The 21,712-nt window shown below is 55.5% G+C and overlaps 1 protein-coding gene across 1 annotated transcript; it reads left to right on the top strand.

Moving 5' to 3' along the window:
• Positions 1-813: 813 nt before the first annotated feature.
• TMEM86A (transmembrane protein 86A) lies at positions 814-15,825 on the top strand. Its single transcript, XM_061553410.1, has 3 exons — positions 814-1,174; positions 10,381-10,648; positions 13,889-15,825. Exons 1-3 carry the CDS (start codon positions 1,154-1,156, stop codon positions 14,452-14,454), a joined length of 855 nt encoding a protein of 284 aa, XP_061409394.1. The 5' UTR covers positions 814-1,153; the 3' UTR covers positions 14,455-15,825.
• The last annotated feature ends 5,887 nt before the right edge of the window (positions 15,826-21,712 follow it).

Genomic DNA, 21,712 nt, shown 5'->3' with positions numbered 1-21,712 from the left:
GCCTAAATCGATGGAGGGGGAGTGGCTATTTGCGAGGGGGCCCTGAGGCTTCCTGAGAGTGAGGTGGGGGGTGGGTTCGATGGGGGTCTCAAGTCGAGAATGGGGCCGGGGGGCGTGTCTAATGCGGGATAGGGGGCGTGGTCATTATGGGATAGGGGGCGTGGTCATTATGGAGTAGGAGGCGTGTCTATTGTGGGGTAGGGGGCGTGTCTATTTGAGGGCAGCAGTAAGCGGGGAACGGGAGGAGGAGCTTAAGTGCGGGTGGGCGTTGCTATTACGGGGGGAGGCGGGTCATGTAGGTGGGGCAAGGGGTGGGGGGGGCAAGGGGTGGGGGGGGGGCAAGAGGTGGGGGGGCAAGAGGTGAGTGGGCGGGGCAAGCGGTGGGGGGCGGGGCAATCGGTGAGTGGGCGGGGCAAGCAGGGGGCGGGGCAGGCGGTGGGGGGCGGGGCAAGCGGTGGGGGGGGGGCGGGGCAATCGGTGAGTGGGCGGGGCAAGCAGGGGGCGGGGCAGGCGGTGGGGGGCGGGGCAAGCGGTGGGGGCGGGGCAAGAGGTGAGTGGGCGGGGCAAGCGGTGGGGGGGCGGGGCAAGCGGTGGGGGGCGGGGCAAGCGGTGGGGGGGGGCGGGGCAAGCGGTCGGGGGGCGGGGCAAGCGGTGGGGGGGCGGGGCAAGCGGTGGGGGGCGGGGCAAGCGGTGGGGGGGCGGGGCAAGCGGTGGGGGGCGGGGCAAGCGGTGGGGGGGGCGGGGCAAGCGGTCGGGGGGGCGGGGCTTGCTCCTCCGAGGTAAATAACGAAGCGCGCGCGAAGAGGCCCAGATCAGCTGATCGCGCCGCCTGCGTTTCTTAGGATCCGCATCGCTCCCCGTAGGCTTCTGAAACAACAGGTCGTCGTAGGACACTTGGGGCTAACTCGGCTTCATCATCATCATCATATTAGCCGCTGCCGCTGCTGTTGTTGTTTACACGCCGTTTAATGTCGTCGCAGCAGTCGCAGTAATAACGACGGTGATTACGAACACGAGGCCGTGTTGACGGATCGGTGCGGTGGGGGGGGGGGGGTTCGACAACGCAACAAAGAGAGGCGGGCGAGCACATTTTGTTGTTGTGAACAATTGTCGGAGTGTGTGCGAGAGGCCCCCCCAAGGGCGAGAGGCAGCGATGGTCTCCCCCGTGACCGTGGTAAGTAAGATTCGCGTTGTTCGTTCGAGGCCGCCTTGTTAGCGTGCGTGTGTGTGTGGTGGGAGATGGGGAGGGGAGCGGTGGTGCAGCGGTTAGCGCGCTACGAACCCGATTACCTCCGATCGCTGTCAACAAACACCCACGGGTGACGATTATCACGCACTCGGTCTCGGGACCTCCCCCCTAGGTCGACTCGGCCTCAAATTAGTACGTGGTGCGGTGTGTAAACATCGCCACTTGGGGGGAGACAAAGGCGGTCGGGCGTGGTGCTGGCCACCCACCCCCCACTCGTGTGCCGTGTCACGGTCTTAATAGGTGCTCGCTAACAACACTTGCCCCTACAGTCTGTTGAGGCTACACGGGGGATCTTTGCCTTTGTGCTGCACGTATGTTCATGTTACTGTATGGTACAGTCCGTGTTGCTGTGGTGTTGTAATTGTAGATTTTAATATTATTTCTATTATTATTTCTATTGTTTGTATTATTTATTTTTACCTACGTGACTTTACCGAAAAAACCTAACAGTGTGTGTTGTTGTACTTTTAAAGTCCCAAATACCGTGATCCATGACCGCTTCTGGATGAGTATCTCGAGGAATTCGCTGACCGATTCGTTTCGAGTCGCACAGCTGATGCAGTTATTTCGGTAAAGTCACGTAAGTAAAAAATAAATAAATAAAAATATTACTAAATGAAAATAACTAAATTAACTCACGACGTTTCGGAAGCAACACAAGCCTCCGTCATCAAGTGTAACTGCTCCAGTAATTTAATTTATATAAAAAAACACGTGTCTTGAATCGCTCTCTTCACCTGATGACGGCGGCTTGTGTTGCTTCCGAAACGTCGTGATTTAATTTAGTTGTTTTCATTTATTATTATTTAATATTATTATTTTTCACCTACGTGACTTTACCGAAAGAACCTAAGAGTGTGAATCCTTGCAGTCAGGGAAACTTCAAATCTAGAATTGTTGTTATTGTTGTTATTGTTGTTGTTATTATTGTTAGTGTTATGATTGGTATCATTGTCCGGCTGGAGTTGTGTAAGAACCTGTGGTGGTGGTGGGGGGTGGTTGTAGTTGTTGTTGTTTTCATGCCCAGAGGTCGCAAACGGGTTTTGATTCCTTACCCGTACCCGGCCGCACCAGGGTCGCAAATGGGTACCCGGCCGGGTACGGGTCGCCGGGTATCGGGTAGGGTATCGGGTACCCGATTGCGACCTCTGTTCCATGCCGAGACGCACATGTGATGGAGACATCGCTTATTAATGTCGTGATCAACCCCCATCCCCCCCCCCCGTATTCTTGTTCAGGTCATTGAGTTTTCAGGTCCGTACGGCGGCGATGGTGGAGCCAAGGTGTTCAGGTAGTGGGGGTGGGGGGCAAACCCTCCAGCAATGAGAAATGTAAGGGGCCGTCCATAAATGACGTCACGCAGCTAGGGGGGGGGGGGGTCAGAGCATTTGTGGCGATGTGTGACGAGGGGTGGGGGCATGTTTGAGAAATGTGACGTCACATCAAAATGCGCAACTTTAAATAAATATAGAATTGTTATAACAACACTAATTGTTTTAACAACACTAATTGTTAAAACGAACACTCCTACAACATCAGAGTGCAGCGCCACATTAAACACGCGCTACAATGACAATAGTTTAAAACGATTTGAAGCATGTTTTATTTTCAAGATGGAAATATCTTTTGGGGGGTGGGGGGCACAGAGCTTTGTGACGTCATATTTAAGGGAGGGGGGGGGGGTCCGACTTTTTGTGACGCCGTGTGACGAGGGGGGGGGGGGTAAAAAATTCATCCAAAATCGCGTGACGTCATTTATGGACGGCCCCTAAGCGATGGCGCAGACATCGATCGAGGGTAGAATTCGAACCGCGTTGTGTGATCGGCATCGCGCTCGCTGAAGCTGTCGATGCCTTCAGGGAAGTCGTGAACTCTGTATACACACAACTGCGCACAATTATGTGAGTCACTTATAACCGCTTTGCCGCTACTTATCGCCAATTATGGAGTCAGACTATTGTCCTATCATCTCATAGAGTCCCTGGCACGGAATAATATGCTGCACAGTGGCAGTGGGGGTCGCAAAATGCCGATTTATTACTAATAAACCCCAATGATCCGATCGAAATTAGGGATTTCGATCGGATCATTGAGGGGGGGGGGGGGGCACGTGCCAACCCCCCCCCCGCCCCCCCCCCCCCGAGTGCGTACAACTGTTTCAATACGGGCACACATTTCGTTTTGAGTTTCTGCCTTGCGATGCCACTTTGTAGGATGAACGTTGAGATTTTTAATGGTTACCAATAAGATCAGAATTGATCTGTAATAAGGGATAAGTGGTTGACAGGTATTGATGCTGCCGCTCCTGTCCTGCTGCCCCAGTATCGGGCTTTCAATCGGATCATTGGCTCCATCTCCTCGTTCCACGTCCAGAACTTGAGGCTTTCCCCCTTCCCAGTTTCTATCCAACCCGCCCCAGTTCACAATTCTCTCGCCGACAAACGCCCTCCCCTCCCAGACTCTTACCGTTCAAAGGCAAAGGCGCAGCTCCTGCAATTGCCTCCACGCACCACTGCTGCCAGAGGGGCCCTCCACCACTCGATAGAACCCCAGAGTGTCCCCTAAGACTCGAAGAGCAGTGGTTCTTAGCCTTTGCCGCAGCCTTGCGCCGCTGCGGTTCTCACAAAGGGCATTTCGCACCACCAGGGCGTGCGCGTGCAACCCCAGGTCAAGAACTCACTGTTCTCGAGGGTGTACAATCGGTGCAACCCTCCCACGCTTGGCCCAGGCGTCTTGGAGGAATGCGGGAGTCAGCCACCTACGTTACCACCCCCCCCCCCCCCCATCGCACACGTGATGCCCTGCCGATCAGTGTGAACGTGCCGCTGGGAGATTTCGGATTAAACAACTGCCAAGGGGTGGGATCGAACCGGCGACCTTTAGACGGCAAGTCCAGTGTGATAACCGTGACGCTTGCGGGCAGCTGTCCCTTCAGCTCATGCATTTTCACCGGTATAATACTACAGCTACAGAAATCACGATGCCCGTTGAGGGAGTGGATCGGTGGTCCCGGTGGGTTACCACGCTGTGCTTTGAGCCTGGTGACCCCGAGTTGAAATCCCAGCCATGGCTAACGTCACTTGCGAATGATATTCGAACTAACCGGTCCTGGGAACTCCCCCAATTCTTCACGACCGCGCACTGCCCAACGTGGTGAAGTATGGTCAGGATCTGGGTCGGTAAGAACGTTACAGAAACAAAAAATATGAGTACCTGGTGCCGCCACTAGGGAGACAAAGGCGGCCGGGCGTGGTGCTGGCCACCCACCCCCTCGTGTGCCGTGTCGGCCTTCACAGGTGCTCGCTAACAGCACTTGCCCCAACAGTCTGTGAAGGCTACACGGGGGGATCTTTGTGTGCACGCATGTGGGCGAGAGCTCAACGTTGCATGCCAATGCGGTGTTTGTGTGTCGATCGCCCAGCAAAATTGGCCCAGTTTTTGAGGACAAAGTGTGAAGTGTTTTGTCCTCAAAAGCCCTCCTCTTGGCTCACAGCCGCCCAGCGCTGCTGCTGCTATCTCCCGTACCGAGAGACGAGCGGGGTGGGGGGACAGGATGTGACCCGCACCGCTTGCCCCGTGTGTACACGGCCACCACAAGGAAGCAGCTGAGAATCAGAATATTTATTTGTACCGGAGGAATCCGATGAGCTAAGATTTGTTTTTTTCACGGATGTGGCCAGTCGAGGCACGGGGTAAGAACGTTACAACAACAAGCAATAACAACACAACACGATACCAGTGCGAATTACAGGAAAGGTAAAACAAATAATCGCTTAAATATATACACGAATAAAACTGAAGAATAATTTTCGATTTAAAGCTTTCGTGACTGCAGGGATTCATCTTCTTGGTTCTTTCGGTAAAGTCACGTAGAATGGAAATAATAAAAGAATAAAAATAAAACAATAATTATGTTTTATTATTTTCATTATTTTATTATTTCCATTCTACGTGACTTTACCGAAAGAACCAAAAGAATAAAAATAAAACATAATAATTATGTTTTATTATAATTATTTTGTTATTTCCATTCTACGTGACTTTACCGAAAGAACCAAGAAGATGAAGAATAATTGTTGTATCTTAGCGGGTGAAGCCCGCCGTCGTGTTTAACTTATTTTTCAGAAGCGACCTGGCCACAAATGATAGTCACGACGAGGGGCCGGGAGTCGAACTCGGCCCGCCGGGTTTCACGGCGCAGTCCGCCGCTCAGCTGCGTAGCCAGCGGATGGCTCTACCAATCCGCCGTCCTGGGCTTTCGTCAGCAGCCACAGCAACGTGGAATGGTCACCGGGGAAACCCGCTCGTCGCGCTGCTCTCGGGAGAAAAAAAACTGAAGGCCGCCTTAATCTTATTCATGTTCTTGGGTTTTTTCTGGTAAAGTCATGTAGGTAAAAAATTAAAATTAATAAAAGTTAAATAAAATAAAAAAATCACGACGTTTCGGATTTTTATTTTATTTTACTTTTATTAATTTTTATTTGAATTTTTTACCTACGTGACTTTACCGAAAAAACCCAAGAATATGAATCCTTGCAGTCACGAAAGCTTCAAATCTAGAATTAATACGCCTTAATCTTGTTTTTACATGAGAAACCACCGCAGCCTTTTGAATCCCAGTTGTCCCTCCGTCTTTGGCTAAGCCAGGTGGCGTTCCCATTTGTATTCGTGGCGCGTCGTGGGGTTTTTCTCCCGCGCGATGCGGTCTCCTCCAAGGGACCGAGAACTCTCCCGTCGGTTGTCCTCAAGTGGCCAAACGTTTCCCCGTGTGGCCATCCCGAAAGAGAGTCTTGAAAACTCGTGATGAGTATGAGAAAGCAGAATCGTCGGCCTATTATTGTGTTATGCACGTGTGTTTAAAAAAAACCAAACATCTTTTTCAGGGCCAGGCAGTTCTAATTTTGGCGAACGTTGCATCCCAGCTGTGTGTTTGTTGTTTCTGCGCCGCCGCCGCCGCCGTCAATGCAGTGTCACAACAACAGTTGTAACGGGACTCGCAGAGGTCATCGTAATCGCGGTGGTATTGACGTAATGTAATCCCCCTCCCGTGAGTGAGAACGTATCTCTTGCGCCTCTCGCTTGCCTGGGCCGCTCTCTGTGCTCTCCACTTTCGCCGCACACGCCAAACGCTTTTAGCATTTCATGGGGATTGGCCAAAAGCATCCCGATGAAAGATCTTTCAGAAGGAGAGTCCAGGGACTCTTCCCTGGATGTTTTTTTCTCCGTCATCGTCGTTGTCGTCGTCTCCTTTACAAGTGAGAACTCCTCCAGAGATTTAAAATACAGGATTTACTCGCCTGCCAGTTTGCATGCACGGCTCTGGACCGGTTTTGACATGCAGTGTCTCTCGATTGAAAGCTTTCGTGACTGCAGGGATTCATCTTCTTGGTTCTTTCGGTAAAGTCACGTAGAAGGGAAATAATAAAATAATACAAATGTAACATAATAAGTAATGCTTTATTATTTTATTTATTTTAGAACCAAGAAGATGCAGTGTCTCATCAGAATGGGAATATGTATTTATCCTGGAGGAATATGATGAAGTTTGTAAAGCTCTTGGATCCAAGATGTCCAGTAGGAGCAAGGTCAATAAAAAAAATACGGCATGAACGTACAATTTGCACTTCATCAAATGTAATAAGCTTGGGCAAGGCAGACCCAGGCTTGCTTGAACCAATGCCAGTGCACTGCCAGATGTTTATAGGCAAGGACCCAGTCGTCCTCGCTAGTTTCGACTGCTTTTTGCCGTTCACGTCTGCCCCGAGTGATCCCTTTAATCTTTTTCCGACGTGTCCCACTAGCGCGGGTATCGTGGCGAGTCAACGCTAGTCCATTGCCGCCGCCGCCACCACCACCGTCATCGTCCGGCACAGACAACGAAGAGAAGATGGGAGCGCTTGCGTGGTCACGCGGCAGGACGGAACTAACCAGACCAGCGCCGCCACCACCACCACCACCACCTTGCAGCGCTGACTATTTTTAGGAACTAGTTTCCCTGCAGGATGTGTTTACGCAGAATACCAAAACCCCCACGGAACAGCTGACTCTACACATGGGGCCGTACCATCTCGGCACTTCGTGTGGGGGTGGGGGGGGGGTGGCGGGGGTTGTGGTGTCGACTGCTGGTCCCCGGTGCATTTTCAGGGTTGTACCGCTTTGACGTGAGATGTTCCGCAATAGTGCCGGCCGGCGCCATCCCGCATGGTTGACCCCACAGTTCGCTTTGTCCCTCTTCCTGCTGGGTGTGCTAGAGCCAGGCCTCTCTGGCGTACTTTCGCGGGGCTTGAACTTGGCATCGCTCGGCGCCACGTCCGGCGTTTCCGCCCTCTTCGGGGAGAAGGGAGAATACTTGTGGCCGTCTTCGGTTCGGGAAGCTCCCAGCGGCACGTGGTAGACATCGCGCCGGGCAACGCGCTTGACAGAGCGGCACGACCGCGGCCCCCCCCCTCCCCGCTTACTGGCAGCGTAGTGGATGATTCCAGTGAGGATTTTAACCGCGGGCCCACTCTTCCTGTTGATGTTGAGTTTGTGCGATGGCCTGAGTAGAGAGCGAGAGAGGAAGGGAGCGAGCAAGCGGCTCGGCACAAGAGCGAGCGGCTGCTAATCGGAAGGTCGTGAGTTCAAATCCTAGATTTGAAGCTTTCGTGACTGCAAGGATTCATACTCTTAGTTCTTTCGGTAAAGTCACGTAGGTAAAAAAATGAAATTAAAATGAATACAAATAAAACAATAAAATCACGACGTTTCGGAGTCGACACAAGTCTGACGGTCCCACCTGATGACGGAGACTTGTGTTGACTCCGAAACGTCGTGATTTTATTGTTTTATTTTTATTAATTTTAATTAAATTTTTTACCTACGTGACTTTACCAAAAGAGTTAAGAGTATGAGTTCAAATCCTCTTCGGGGGAGGGGGGTGGCCAGTTGACTCGGCCCATCGAATGCCTCTCTGCGGGGAAGTTGAAGGTGAATTGGTCGACTCGGCCCCCGCAAAAAGCAGCGTGGCATTTCCCACCACCGATCAGAGGTCGCAACCGGGTACCCGATACCCGTACCCTACCCGATACCCGGCTACTCGTACCCAGCCGGGTACGGGTAGCCGTTTGCGACCCTGGTGCGGCCGGGTACGGGTACGGATAGGCCGTGAGTCACTGGTGAGTAACTGTTTGTCACTCATTTCCCAACGTCTTGTCTCTTCTCACAATTCAAGTTCCTAGAATCAACCCACCCGCGCCTGCAACATGGCTTCATACCAGAGGTCGCAATCGGGTACCCGATACCCGTACCCTACCCGTACCCGGCTGGGTACGGGTGGGGTACCCGTTTGCGACCCTGGTGCGGCCGGGTACGGGTATGGGTAAGGAATCAAAACGCGTTTGCGACCTCTGCCACCGATGCTGTAAACAGGAGATGAGCACCAATGGGCTTCGACGTTGATTCGAGCAGCCGGAAGTCACCTGGGGCTTTCTTATATTGAACCCGTACGGTGTGACCTGTGGACATTCTCGTCAAGTGTAATTGGCCAATGTTTCCGATTGAAGCAGGACCCACCTGAGGGGGGAGGGCCTTGGGACGCGGTAGTGAGGTCCTGCTGGCTGTAGGAGGCCGTCGAACAGTGAATCGATTGCACGACGACACGCGTTATAATCGGCGCGTCTTGACGTATTCCAATGGCGTGCAATTATACGCTCGTGATCCCCTCTGTGCCTTCATGAAGGGGTGCATGGAATTATCTCTTGAGGTCCCTTCAAGTGACCTCAGGTACACGCAGTACTTTCCCACCCACCCTGCCGTACGAGAGTGACGTTCGTCACATCGCAGTCAAACCAACACCGTTAATCGTCGGCTGGAATTCATCAAAATTAAGTAGAGAATCGAATTACAAGCAATATTTGCTTTGCGCGGTCGTTTAGCGATTGGACCAATACCATCTGCTCCACGCAATTGAGAAGCCGAGTTCAATCGCTGTGGCTGGTCGGCTGAGACCCTGACCTGTGAGCCGCCGGGCCTCCTCTGGGATGTTGAATTTTCTGATTAATTCCGTAAACACTCGCTCACTCCCACCCACGTAGCATGTGTTGACGGTCATCTGTGTGGCGATCGATGCAAGCTTGACTGCTGACCCTGAATGCATCGTTGGACCAAGGCCAACTGGCACGTGATTTTGCGCTCGGAAACTCAATTCCGCTTGCGTGCACAGCGATTTTGTGCGGGTGTGTACGTACAGTCGGTTTTTGTGTGTGTGTGTTTATCACGGGGAGCGGTTAAAGCGCAGCGCTTCGAACCCGGTGACACGAGTTCGATTCTCACCGACGGTTAACACCAATTATCTGAACCGGTTCTGGGCCGCTCCTAGGTAGACTCGGCCGCAAATAAGTAGCTGGTGCGACGTGTCAACATCGCCACCAAGGGGGCCAGTGCTAATGTTTTTATGCACCACACGAGGTGCTCATTCTAGGCAACGTGGGTGAGGCCCAGGACCGGTACAGATAATCGTCACCGGTATGTTGGCCATGAGCGGGAATCGAACTCTGGTCGCCGGGTTCGTAGCGCAGCGCGCTAACCGCTGTGCCACCGCTCCTCGCACAGACACAAACACCAGCCGCACTACGCGCGCGCACACACGTACCAAATCGCTGTGCGCACAGGCAGGTACTCGTTTAAGGCTGAGTGGACCCGGGGGGTTAGGGGGATGTTGGGATGCCCAGCACGTGGGCAACACGGGCGGCAAGCAGAGGTCGCAACCGGGTACCCGATACCCGTACCCTGCCCGATACCCGGCTACCCGTACCCGGCCCTACCCGATACCCGTCTACCCATACCCAGCCGGGTACGGGTAGCCGGGCATCGGGCAGGGTACGGGTATCGGGTACCCGGTTGCGACCCTGGTGCGGCCAGATACGGGTACGGGTAGGCCGTGAGTCACTGGTGAATAACCGTTTGTCACTCATTTCGGGTAGGGTACGGGTACGGGTAGGGAACGGGTACCCGTTTGCGACCCTGGTGCGGCCGGGTACGGGTAAGGAATCAAAACCCGTTTGCGACCTCTGGCAGCGAGCGAGCGAGCGAGCGCGTGGGGCGGGTGTCGGGACGTTGACCGGAGCGCGCCGTGCGTGTGGCGGTGGACGCAGGTGAAGAGCTGCGGGCCCAAGCTGGTGCCCTTCTTCAAGACGACGTGCATCTACTTCGTGCTGTGGTTGCCCGCTAGCAGCGCCTCGTGGTTCAGCACACTCATCAAGTGCCTGCCCATCCTGTGCCTGTGCGCCTTCGTAGCGGCGCACGGCATGAGCCTGCGGGCGCCGGTGCACGCGTACGCACGGCGCATCCTCGCCGGCCTCGTCTTCTCGGCGCTGGGGGACGCCTGCCTCGTGTGGGAGGCCTACGGCTACTTCGAGCCGGGTGAGTGGCGGGGGGCGGGTGGGTTAGGGGGTAGGTGCGGGGAGTGGGTGGGAGAGTGGGAGAGGAGGGGGTGGGTGAGTGGGTGGGAGAGGGAGTGAGTGAGTGGGAGAGGAGTTGAGGTGAGTGGGTGAGCAGGAGAGGGGGTGAGTGAGTGAGTGAGTGGGTGAGTGGGAGAGGGGGTGGGTGAGTGGGTGAGTGGGTGAGTGGGTGAGTGGGTGAGTGGGTGAGTGGGTGAGTGGGTGAGTGGGTGAGTGGGTGAGCGGGAGAGGGGGTGAGCGGGAGAGGGGGTGAGTGAGTGGAAGAGAGGGTGAGTAAGTGAGCGGGAGAGGGGGTGAGTGAGTTAGTGAGTGGGAGAGGAGGGGGTGGGTGAGTGGGTGGGTGAGTGGGTGAGTGGGTGGGTGAGTGGGTGGGTGGGTGGGTGAGTGAGTGAGTGAGTGAGTGGGTGAGCGGGAGAGGGGGTGAGTGAGTGGGAGAGGGGGTGAGTGAGTGGCAGAGGAGGGGGTGAGTGAGTGAGTGAGTGGGAGAGGAGGGGGTGGGTGAGTGAGTGAGTGGGTGGGTGAGTGAGTGAGTGGGAGAGGGGGTGAGTGAGTGAGTGAGTGCGCGGGAGAGGGGGTGAGTGGGTGAGTGAGGGGGTGAGTGGGTGAGTGAGGGGGAGAGTGGGTGAGTGAGTGAGTGAGTGAATGGGAGAGGGGGTGAGTAAGTGAGTGAGGGGGTGAGACTGGCAGGGTGAACGGGTGAGGGCGTGAGAGTGAAAGCATGAGAAAGGGGGTGAGAAGAGAGCTCGTCATTAATGTGTGTGTGTGTATATTTACCTGTGTGTGTGTATATTTATAAATAGACACCGTCCTCGTGTGTTCTTGTATTCATTCAAGGGCGCATTATAAATGAGCCGAAGGTTAAAACATTCACTGCCAGCGTAAATTTTGCAACTTTATGGATGTCAGGCTGACACTAAATCAACAGTTTTCCTCGAGCGTCGTTCCATATTTTGCCGTTCCATATTTTACGAGCAACAACCTTGCTGTGGATCGCCGCCCCGTGTGTACACAGTCGCAGCATTTGCACAGCGCGTAAAGTTTAAAACCACTTTATGTAACTCAATAAATAAGAAGACGGTGCACCTCTCCCACGTCCACGTGAAAAAATAAGGCGCTTATTTTTTATTATTTTTACATTCGGCAAGGACCAGTTTCGACATGCGGTGTCTCATCAGCTGCGGAGTCAGGCTCGCTTGAATCAATGCTGGTGAGCTGCCAGATGTCTACATGCCAAGACCCTCTCTGTTAGACCGGGGCTACAGGCCGCCCGCGCGTAATTCGGCTGTTACTGACTCGGCACAGGTGAAACTCAATTGGGTAAGTAAAGGGTCAGTTTAACATGTAGGGCTTTCGCGACCAATATTCATAATCAACGTTTTTGGGTTTAGATCGCGTTAATTATAAATGTGTCGTAACCCTCCACCACCCGACACGGCCAATCAGTAAAAAAAAGTGTCACGTTGACAAAAGACAAAATAGTTCACTGCTTTAGCCCACCGGTGTGTTGAAGCGTGAAACCACAACATTTACAAATGAGTTGATGAGTTAATGATGACGTCACCCTGCTGCTGCTCTATATAAGACCGGGGACAGAGCAGAGCCTCACCATTGTGGCGAATTGCCCGATGATGCTGGATGCAATTACCAGCGAAACGTCGTAATCAAATTGTAAATGTTGTGGTTTCGCGCTTCAACGCACCGGTGGGCTAAAGCAGTGAACTATTTTGTCTTTTGTCAACCGGACACCTTTTTACTGATTGGCCGTGTCGGGTGGTGGAAGGTTACGATACATTTATAAATAACGCGATCTAAACCCAAAAACGTTGATTATGAATAAGTAAAAAGTGTCCCTCGTACACACGTGAAATATTGATACTTTTGGCTCGACGCAAGTTAAACGATGCAAAAGCAAGCAACAAAAAAACTGCCAACGCAACCGATTGGTGGACACGGATCCAACACGCGCGTGTGAATGTCTACGGAAATACAAAACGAAAGCCCCCGGACACACGAGGAACGGTTAGCGATCTTGGCCACTGGGAGGCCGCGTGGCTCTGAGGTCAGAGACGCGCTGAGCCGGAACAGCCGAGAGCCTGGGCTCCACTCCGTGTCTTAGCCGCTGCCAGAGACTCGCACGGAGACCCGCAGACTCGCACGGAGACCCGCAGACTCGCACGGAGACCCGCAGACTCGCACGGAGACCCGCAGACTCGCACGGAGACCCGCAGACTCGCACGGAGACCCGCAGACTCGCACGGAGACCCGCAGACTCGCACGGAGACCCGCAGACTCGCACGGAGACCCGCAGACTCGCACGGAGACCCGCAGACTCGCACGGAGACCCGCAGACTCGCACGGAGACCCGCAGACTCGCACGGAGACCCGCAGACTCGCACGGAGACCCGCAGACTCGCACGGAGACCCGCAGACTCGCACGGAGACCCGCAGACTCGCACGGAGACCCGCAGACTCGCACGGAGACCCGCAGACTCGCACGGAGACCCGCAGACTCGCACGGAGACCCGCAGACTCGCACGGAGACCCGCAGACTCGCACGGAGACCCGCAGACTCGCACGGAGACCCGCAGACTCGCACGGAGACCCGCAGACTCGCACGGAGACCCGCAGACTCGCACGGAGACCCGCAGACTCGCACGGAGACCCGCAGACTCGCACGGAGACCCGCAGACTCGCACGGAGACCCGCAGACTCGCACGGAGACCCGCAGACTCGCACGGAGACACGCAGACTCGCACGGAGACACGCAGACTCGCACGGAGACACGCAGACTCGCACGGAGACACGCAGACTCGCACGGAGACACGCAGACTCGCACGGAGACACGCAGACTCGCACGGAGACACGCAGACTCGCACGGAGACACGCAGACTCGCACGGAGACACGCAGACTCGCACGGAGACACGCAGACTCGCACGGAGACACGCAGACTCGCACGGAGACACGCAGACTCGCACGGAGACACGCAGACTCGCACGGAGACCCGTAGAGATACGACTGAACCGAGTTGATGGTCTCAGCCCAGTCGCCAGTGACTCGCACGGACACCAACAGACCTCCTCCGTTTGTTTCTGGCCTCCTTGATGTTTCCCACCTTTGGGCCCCGTACCCGGCAACTGCGTTGTGGTTAACCCCCGCTCCCCTTTTGTCTTCCCGCTCCCCCCCCCCCCCGCCCCCCCCCAGGCATGCTGATGTTCGGCACGGCGCACGCCTTCTACCTGGCGGCGTTCGGCTTCCAGCCGCTCCGCTCTCGCTTGGGCCTGGTGCTGGGCGCGAGCGGGGCGGCCATCTACGGCCTCATGTTCCCCTGCCTGCCGTCGGGGCCCATGCCGGCGCTGCTGGCCGCCTACTTCTCCCTCATCATCGGCATGATGTGGCGCGCCGCGGCCCGCGTGGGCCGCCCCTGGACGTGGAACCAGATGTGCGCGTGCGTGGGGGCGGCGCTGTTCGTGGCCTCCGACCTGGCGCTGGCCATCGACAAGTTCTGCACGCGGCTGGCGGCGGCGCCCGCCTTCGTCATGAGCACCTACTACCTGGCGCAGATGTGCATCGCGCTCTCCGTCGTAGACTGCCGCGACGACGACGACGCCGCCGTCGCGGTCGCCGCGGCCAGACGGGACGGCGCCGTCGAGGGCGACGCCGACCCCGCGCCGCCGCCGTCGTCGCCGTGCCGACGCGTCGGTGACGACGGCGGCGACGGCGTCGCCCGCGGAGGGGTGCACCAACGCGCCGCCTTGTCGGCTCGATAGTTACCTTGGCGAGCGTCGTCCGCGGCGGGTTGGTGGCTGCGTGGCGAGTTGGAGATGGCTGTGTGTGGGGGGGGGATGGAGAGCTGGAGAGTTAACTGGCTGGTTCACTGGATAGCTGACGAGTTCGCTGGCTGTTTAGTCGACTGGCTACACGGCGGGCTGTGGTTGGGCGAGCGTTGGCCCCCCCACTGAGGCCGAAGTCTCTCCCCGTTCTCTCCTCGCGCCCTTCCCTGCCGTGGCCTTCGTGCGCGGTGCCCCCGCGTGGCGTCGAGCGTCACCTGACCCCGCGTCACCTGACCCCGGCGTCACCTGACCCCGGCGTCACCTGACCCCGGCGTCACCTGACCCCGGCGTCACCTGACCCCCGCGTCACCTGACCCCGGCGTCACCTGACCCCGGCGTCACCTGACCCCGGCGTCACCTGACCCCCGCGTCACCTGACCCCCGCGTCACCTGACCCCCGCGTCACCTGACCCCCGCGTCACCTGACCCCCGTGTCACCTGACCCCCGCGTCACCTGACCCCCGCGTCACCTGACCCCCGCGTCACCAAACGGGTGTCTGTGAAACCAGACGCCTCATTAAAACGAGAACCTTGGGACACACGTCCCACCCACCCAATCGTAGCCGCCTCCTGTTCTCGATGATGCCCACAACGCTTCCCTGCCACGTTCCTGTCCCCAAGTTGCGAGTGGCTCCCCTATCGCGCCGTGACAATTCCTGGCGTCTCTCCCGACTTTCGCCTTCGCTAACGCGGAGACGAACTAAACGATTTCCGCATTAGCAAAAATGATTCGTTCAACTAATTGTTTGGCGCTGCCGCGTTATTGACACATTCGTCAATAACGCTGCCTTAAAATTAAAAAGTACATACATAATCGGACGTATATATTATTTTCCTGTTAAGGCAACGTTAAAAATGGAAAATAATTCGGTGCGTTTTTGGCATTGGCGCCGTTATTTTCATGGCGCCAGGCGATCATCGTTGCGTGGAGGAACTTGCTGCTGTGTTGCGCAACGTCCTGCAGTCCTTTCTCACAGCTGGGGGGGGGGGGGGGGGGAGGTGGCGTAATGATGATGCTGCCGCTTCTGCTGCATCCTCACCCCCCCATCGAGCAGTTTTCCGTGCCGCGTTCCGACCTTGGCAAATGCCGTCACCTCGCGTGGATCCACCACCGTGAAGCGGGCGGCGCCGGGTACCTGACGGTTAATGCGCCCGCGCTGCCAACGCGAGGCCAACCGCAGCCCGCCGGGTAGCCGGCTCACGAGCCGGCAAGCTAGCCAGCTCTCTCGCCATAACCAGGTCGGCCTGCCGGATTCGCAACCTGCAAACTTCTTGCAAGGAGTCTGCTGAACCCACCCCCCCTCCCCCTAAAGCCTCTAAAACTATCCCCCAATTCTGGGTGCTGCACATCATTGTCCCCTTGCTTTTGAGAGCGTGCGGGGGGGGGGGGGGGCTCTCTTGCCTCGGTCGCGCGCCTACACCGTTGGGTTCAACCCCAGAAGGGCGGGGGGGGGGGGGCTATCTATCGAAAGAGACCAGAGGGATATTTACAAAGGTCTAAACGGATAAGTAAATGGTGCGCGAGGAGAAAGGGAACTTAGCAGTTAGATGGTGCCGCTGTTTAGACCGTGACGTAGGCAATGCACATACAATGCAGTGGGAGGTGCGGGGGGGGTAGGCGTTTTGAAAATGTTTGATTTGCATATTTCAACGGGCTGCATCACTTTCGGCACCACGCCCATGTCAAATAATTATCGCGTGCCGATGTATCTGCAACTGCTCTCTGCAACCGGTTGCAGATTGCGAGCAGTTGAGGCGAGAGACTCCGATATGCTCGCTGGCGATTTCGACCAGCAGTGCGCACGTGACAAGGAGCTCCCATGATGCACCGCGTGACACTTTCACAAGCGTGTGATTGGTCGTTGATGTGGGTGGGGTTAGGGGTGAAGCTGACGGGTCGCGGGGGTCGGGGCTCTGCTGGCTGTAGTCACACCCACAACCGCACCCTGATTGTGCGCAACTGCTCGCTCAGACGGGGCGATGTTGATGTTTGACGGCAATATGGATGCTGGGGACCAGGCTTTGATGTCATTAGCCGTGTCGTTTTTTGTATTACTGCTACACACAATGCTCGCCCCAGTTCTGTATTATGACGACGTAATTTACTGCCATTTCTTTTTTTACTTTCAGTGTAGAATGTGGATTTTTTTTTTCCAGCTTGGGTTTTGACACCAATGCGTCACCGCCTCCCAACGGACACGTGTCTATATACAGGGTGTGCCATAAGTATGGAACCGTAGGGAAAATAATACAAAAAGGCAATAATATTGCTTTTATTCACAGAACGTGCTCAATGTGTCCACCGTTGTACCTGATGCACAACTCCAGACGAGATGCCCAGTCGGCAAGGGCGCGGTGGATGGTCAATAATGCGCTGCGGCAAATGTTCAGCACTCATGAGTTTTCTCCGCGTTGACCCAGCGCCTTCAAGTGACCCCCCCCCCCAGAGGTCGCAACCGGGTACCCGATACCCGTACCCTACCCGATACCCGGCTACCCGTACCCGGCCAGGTACGAGTACCGTTTGCGACCCTGGTGCGGCTGGGTACGGGTACGGGTAGGCCGTGAGTCACTGGTGAGTAACTGTCACTCATTTCCCAACGTCTTGTCTCTTCTCACAATTCAAGTTCCTAGAATCAACCCACCCGCGCCTGCAACATGGCTTCATCCCAGAGGTCGCAATCGGGTACCCGATACTCATACCCGGCCGGGCACGGGTAGGGTACGGGTACGGCCGGGTACGGGTAAAACCCGTTTGCGACCTCTGCCCCCCCCCCCCCCCCGAGATAAAAATTCAGCGACGTGAGATCGGCGCTTGTGTCGTCATCGTCGCTGGATCTCGAAGGTCTCACGGCATGGGTTATCTTGTGTGGATCCCGTTTCGCTAAATTTAGCAACAAGTTTGCTAACGGAGCTCTCCGTTTAATTGGCTCGATGTTTGGACGCAGTGTGTTCAATTCAACAGCGACCTCCTCCCTCTGTCTCCGATGTTACGATAGGTAGAATTATATGGAGTCTTTTTTTCCTTACTCGGAGACGTCTTGGGCCTACAGAAACATGAACGAGTTATTTTTCCCTATGATTCCAGACTTATGGGACATCCTGTACAGTTACCGTATTCTCCGCATTGTAAGACGCGGCTTAAGAGTGAGACCCCACCTCAAACTTGGGGGGTCATTACAGAAAAAAAATTTGTAAGGCAAAATGTCACAAAATACAGCGTACGCTGGGAATTTTTTTAATTTCAATCCGGATAATACGATAATGATGGAAAAGGTGCAGTCAAGTTCATGGTTGTGCCTACTACGCGTAGAATTAGACAAATCTGGTTGCACACGTTTAAACAGTAATCGATTTACTTATCACGTAGCGAGCAGCATTGAGGCGTTGGTGCTCACCTCCCGTTCACTGACGAGCCAGTGGGGCGCGAGCCGTTCGTGGGACGGCCGCTCTTGATTTCCCCACAAAGTGGTAGATATTTTAGCCGGCCCCGAATGGAGGGATGATGATGATAGGCTGAGTCCAATCCCTACCCAACGGGGATCTGAATCGCCGACTCGATTACGAGACTGCCCCCCCCCCCCCCCTGGATTGAGAACACCGGAGGGAAAACTGGTACGCGTTCTTAGTCCAGGCGATACGGTTAACGGGCAGACGTTTCGGGCAATGGCCCTTCTGCTTCAGGAGCAGAGCGTGTTTTGAGAAATCACGACGACGGAGCCACGCTGCGGTTTAGGAGTCGCGTGCGGGGGGGGGGGGCGGTGGCGGCGTTACGACGGTGGGCTCGCCGGCAATCTGTCCCAGGATATCTCTCGCGGTCGCCCCCCCCCCCCCCCGCCGCGGGCGTTGGCTCGGGTATAAAGTCCTTCTTGCGGACTTGAGCGAACTTGGGAACCCCGCAGTGAGTGCCCCGGTAAAGTGCGTGCCTGATTACGGGCAGCGAGGGCGGTGCTCGCAAATTTTCATTGTCCATTGTACCCACACGAGCTACGGATGGGACCCGCAGTGCGGTGCGGAATCCAGAGTGTCGGCTCGTCGTGCTCGGGGCCCACGCGACAGAGATCGCGTGTCGGCGGCACCGCACACGCAGCGCGCGCAGTGAGCACGACGCCGTCACGGCGATGGCTCCGATCGCTTCGCTGAGCCGGAGAAGTTTCCGAGGCTGTTTTCGGCGTGGTCCTCAAATAGCCGCTTGCCGCGTGTCCGACCGCATTGGGGACACTTTGGCCACTGGCCGGTAAATACTTTGGGTCGGCCGCGTGTGGCAGTGGTCGTCCCGTAGAGCGAATGGCCCCTGTCATGAGAATGTGGAATGTCCACCGCTGCTTTGAGGGCCCGGCTGCTCGTTGTTTGCTCGAAGCGGGGAGCCGCGTCGAGAAAGTTGACTTCTGAAAACGTAACTCTTGACAGTCGTGCATCGTTCCAATGGGTCTCCCCCTCCCCCCCCAAGCTGTTCCTTGCACGGCGACTGCAGGAGACGTTGCCTGGGACGTCCGGATCGCAAGGGATCGGTCGCCATGAACCTTGAGGCCCATATTGCTGCTGAAATCACGCGGACGGCATTTGAGTTTCCCAAAGGGAACAAAAAGCATCCACCAATGTTAACGAATGTGTTGTTGGAACACAGTCGCAGGCCACGGGCCCGAAACGTCAAACGGCCGAACACAAACAGCACCGTCGAGGTTGACTTGGATAAGGGGTGTAACGTGAGTCTTGAATTAACCGAGTTTGTTGTAAGAGCTTGGATTGGTGGGGGGGGGGGGAAGAGACGATTGTGATGCGATGGGGGATTCCAGAATGGAGCGGTGCGGAGAGAGAAGTGAGGCGGTCTGCAGTGTGGTGAGTGGGTGAGGTGGGTGAGCGAGGGAGTGATTTGAGGGGAGTGGGTTGTTGTGACCTGCAGTGTGGTGAGTGGGTGAGTGGGTGAGGTGAGCGAGTGAGTGATTGAGGGGTATGGGTTGTGACCTGCAGTGTGGTGAGTGGGTGAGCGAGCGAGTGATTGATGGGTATGGGTTGTGACCTGCAGGGTGACTAGTGGGTGAGTTGGTGTGCGAGTGGTGGACCGACTTCTTCTCAACATGGGAGGAGGAAGCTTCAGAAGGCAGCATCGGCGAATGAAGTTCACGATTCAAAGTGCCGGCAGGGAGGAGTGCGCGTGTCCTTTGTACCACATTCTAAACATTTCCAATTGAAAAACTTCGCCAGCCGCGTGAACGTTGAATCATTTTTGGTGCGTTTTGGCCGATTAATAAGTATAACCCGTAAAAACAAAGTTTTTCACTATAAATCCTTTATATGCGTGGCGGCTAGAGTCCTCTCGTCCTCTGGCTTGAGATGGCTGCCACCTATGGGTCAGATGATTGCATTGCACCATTGAGCAATTGGTAATTAAATATAATATTTTTGTCCTAAAAAGTGTAAAATTTTGGAAAAAAAATTTCACGAACATTAATTGTCACGCACAACGAGTCTGTGTGGAAAATGTCAGCTCGATTGGATCACGGGAAGTGGGTTAAAAAACGACCGAAAGATTTGCACGGTCCTAAGCAAGCAGGCGAACTTAATATAAAGGATTTAATCATAAAATTTCACACGCGTGGCATTCTCTCTCTCTCTCTCCATCATCCTGGCGAATCTCTCTCCTGCTGCCAAGTTCAATGCCTGCTTCGCTCCTCGGCAGTGGGGCACTCGGATGGTGCCGCGCGTGCGTGCCTGACACGTGACTCCATTGTGACGTCACTAACGTATGAACGCGTACGTGACGTTTGCGACGTCACAAACGAGTCATTTGCAGGAACGGCGGTTTGCAACAACAATGCATCTTTCTACTTTTGTCTTTTATTTCTTTTTCAAAACTTGATGTAGTTCGTGTAGACCGAGTCCGTCCGCAAAATAAATTTTAGTTTAAAAAAAGTTTTGTTTTTTTGTTTATTTTGTTCCGGCGGCCACGTGGCCGTGCGTAGGGTCAGACGACGAACGCTCGGCCATGTCTGTCTCTCTTTACTCATTCCTGCGCCCCGCGTCGTCCAATTACGAATTAATCGAAGCGCACGGGAGGGGAGGGGCTCTTCACGCACAGAGTCGCGCCTGGGACGCGTTCCTCGAGGGACGCCCTCGTGCAGAGGCGTAGCTGGGGGGGGGGGGGGGGGGGGTGGGGGGGCAGGGGGGTACATATGTCCCCGGGCGCCAAGGTAAAGGGGCGCCAAAATGAGGCTTGCAACGTTACATTATAACTTATTGCGGCGAGCGCGGCAGCCTGAAACTACTGCACAAATCTACACCTCAACCTAAAAGTTTATATATCCCGCCACACACAGCCTACATGTCATGTAATTACATTTTGGTATGTGATTAAACGGGAGGGGGGGGGGCGCCAATTTTATAGTTCGTCCCTGGGCGCAAAATATCCTCGCTACGCCACTGCCCTCGTGTTGTGGGGACCCGGGGCCGGCGAGTTCCGACACGAAGGCGATTCCGACACATCGCGAATCGCTCTTCCCCCTCACCCCCTCCACTTCCTCCTCTCTTTCTTCTCTGTGAAAGAGTTCGCTCGCTGTTTGCCGTTCGTTTTTCTTGGGTTTGCATGGCGTAGGTTAGAATATCCATTGGGTTTTTTAAACCGTAGTTGAAACTATAGTGAAGTTGAATCGGCGCAAAGTTGACGAGCATACACGACCGAAACTAACATCGTTGTTGTTTTACCAACGTTAAAATGACCGCTGAAATATTCGTACAAGCTGCGAAGAGGTCATCACGATGTGGCTGGTGACCGTGGGGGGGGGGGGGGTCGCCCAGCGACTCCCCCCCCCCCCCCGGCCCCCCCCCCCCCCCCCGGCTCCCCCCCCTGCCCCCCCCCCCGACCGCCCGGCGAGATTCTGGGCGTCTGGCGCGGTGTGTTCACCGCCCCTCTCACTCCCACGACGTTTCGCACCACGCGCCCAGTGAATGCGAGCGAGCGAGATACGCTTATCACGTCGGAACGTGAACTCTCCGTTGCGAAAGGCGAGCCCCAGAATCAGGGGAGATGGGGGGGGGGCTCTAGGATGGGAGCCTCCCCGGGTGGTGGCGGAGAACGACCGCGCGCGTGAATCGTCGCTCGCTCTCGTTCGCTCGTTCGCTCGGTCGGTCAGTGCCCGACACTTTGCATCGCGCTCGGAAATTTTACGAAATATTCGCCTCCTCCTCCTCCTCGTCG

This window comes from Lethenteron reissneri, chromosome 2, assembly GCF_015708825.2.
Source record: "Lethenteron reissneri isolate LAM-NWPU_2019-01 chromosome 2, ASM1570882v1, whole genome shotgun sequence".
Taxonomy (NCBI): domain Eukaryota; kingdom Metazoa; phylum Chordata; class Hyperoartia; order Petromyzontiformes; family Petromyzontidae; genus Lethenteron; species Lethenteron reissneri.
The sequence above is the reverse complement of the archived record's forward strand: the minus strand, read 5'-3'. Positions and strand labels throughout refer to the sequence as shown.